The sequence below is a fragment of the Trachymyrmex septentrionalis genome, unplaced genomic scaffold (assembly GCF_001594115.1).
Source record: "Trachymyrmex septentrionalis isolate Tsep2-gDNA-1 unplaced genomic scaffold, Tsep1.0 scaffold80, whole genome shotgun sequence".
Classification (NCBI taxonomy): Eukaryota; Metazoa; Arthropoda; class Insecta; order Hymenoptera; family Formicidae; genus Trachymyrmex; species Trachymyrmex septentrionalis.
In genome coordinates this window covers 1,785,753-1,787,659 of record NW_017305988.1, presented here as the reverse complement: position 1 = coordinate 1,787,659, position 1,907 = coordinate 1,785,753, and the positions used below count along the sequence as shown (strand labels likewise).

General features: G+C 39.8%; 2 protein-coding genes across 8 annotated transcripts in view; one reads left to right on the top strand and one right to left on the bottom strand.

Annotated features, from left to right (window-relative positions):
• The window catches only part of LOC108754694 (hemolymph lipopolysaccharide-binding protein-like), a 2,978-nt gene extending 1,290 nt beyond the window's left edge, over positions 1–1,688 (top strand). For both annotated transcript variants that reach the window (XM_018497192.1, XM_018497193.1), the window contains exons 2-3: positions 472–1,006; positions 1,208–1,688. In XM_018497192.1, the coding sequence (XP_018352694.1) occupies positions 530–1,006; positions 1,208–1,504 (774 nt within the window). In that variant the 5' untranslated portion in view covers positions 472–529 and the 3' untranslated portion in view covers positions 1,505–1,688. The remainder of the gene's footprint in view (positions 1–471; positions 1,007–1,207) is intronic.
• Positions 1–1,907, bottom strand: part of LOC108754692 (follistatin-related protein 5-like) — a 40,257-nt gene that overhangs the window by 13,374 nt on the left and 24,976 nt on the right. The gene's annotated exons all lie outside the window — the stretch shown is intronic.

Here is a 1,907-nt window from a genome sequence, read left to right as displayed (position 1 = left end):
ATTTTTTTATTGCAAAGTATTAAATTTCATGTACATATATATAATTTTTCATATATGAATATTCTTCAGAATTTATCATACAATTTATCCTGCATTAAATTTCTTTATTTATCGTATTATATCGTAAGATTCATATTATCGGGATATTTAATTTCTCTCATATCAGTTTTTTATTATCACCAAACAGTTTATGACGTTTTTCCTTTGTTGTATCAAGAATCAAATCTCTATTTTTTTCGATAGATTGTTTGAGAAGAAGTATTTATAATATAGATATAGAAATTTAATTTGGAAACTGTGCGACGAACTAATAATTTTCTTCGAAGTAATACGTACATACGTAGTACATTTCTCATTAATTATAAATCCCTATCATTACTGATATTACAAATAGCTTCCAATCTTCTCATCTTTTTGTTAAAAGAGAATCTCCATTTTGTCTGCAAACTTGACGATGTTGTTCGGTCGCAGATCTCAGCGGAGTACTTTGCAAAGCTAATCTTCGAAGAGCGACGAATTCACGGGAAGAATGATGGTGTACTTCTTATTCGCCGGCTGCATTGTGCAACTGCTGCTTGGTGTTCTCGAGGAGCCGTTTGTCTCGGCTGCAACAACGAGAGGATACGACCCCGCACAGACAACCTCCGCCGCGGATCTGAACGGGGGCGCACAGGACGCGGCCGCGAGCATCAATAATCCGGAATCCGGCTGCCCGTGCTTGACATCGGTCAATAGCTCGACGATCCCCGGACAATCGGACTGGATGACGCAACAGAGCCGGCAACGTCTCGAGCAATTCTACACTCAAAACGTGATGTTGCACGGCATGATGTGTTCGTGCAACGTGGCCATGCACGGCGCTCCAATGAGAGACGATTATCATTACGCGGTAGGTATCGGCGCGCATAAGTTGCACACGAGGGCCGCCACGTGGAACGACGCGAGGAAGTTCTGTAATGAGGAGGGTGGTCATCTCGCCATCATCAATTCTATCGCTGAGGAGCGTGTGAGTCGCTAATCCATTTAACATACTTAAGTATTGTTGATTACGCAATAAATGATTCGTATGATTTTGATTTTCTTCGATCAAATACATTTGTAAGATACGCGAAAAATACGAATAACGATTATAAGGACGTCGAATACCATATCGTAATTATCCAAAATTAATGTTACACGCTATGCAATCTGTTGATCTTTTTTTCAGATACTATTGGACGTATTTAATCGTTCTGGACCGATCAAGGGCGCAGCTTATCCCGACGAGGCTTTTTTAGGTATACACGATCTTTATGCAGAAGGAGAATGGGTTACGGTGTTGGGTGATTCGTTGGCAAAAACCGGTTATACCAGGTGGAGCGATAAGTGGGGCGGACAACCCGACAATGGAGGTGGCAAACAGCACTGTGGTGCCCTAATGAAAGAGGGTGGCATGGATGACGTCGCGTGCGATGTCCCATTTCCATTCCTCTGTGAACTTCCGCTGATGCGAGTTTTACAATAAGAAAAAATAGGAAAAAAAAAATAGCGGCTCAGTGCACCTTTAAAGATTAAGCTCTGCATAAGGTCTATATACTCTCCTTGTGTATCTGCTTTTATGGCGGCATTCCGTGAACATCACATCCACAAAGGGTCTTTTTCTAGAATATACACACAAATATACACATATACACACAGGGTGTTGGTTTCAAAACCATCGGATTTCCTTTTAAGAGCGGATTCTAGTCACTTTCACCACTTGTCATATCGTGCCTATATAAGCGCGTAAAATGTCTTTATCATTCGATACTTTAATCTCTATTAATTTAAAAATTATTGCAACCTTTATATTTTCATGTAAATAACAATAAGATTTTTGTTTTATAATATTTCGAAGAATTCTCTCCGATGAAAAGAAATCCGATGGT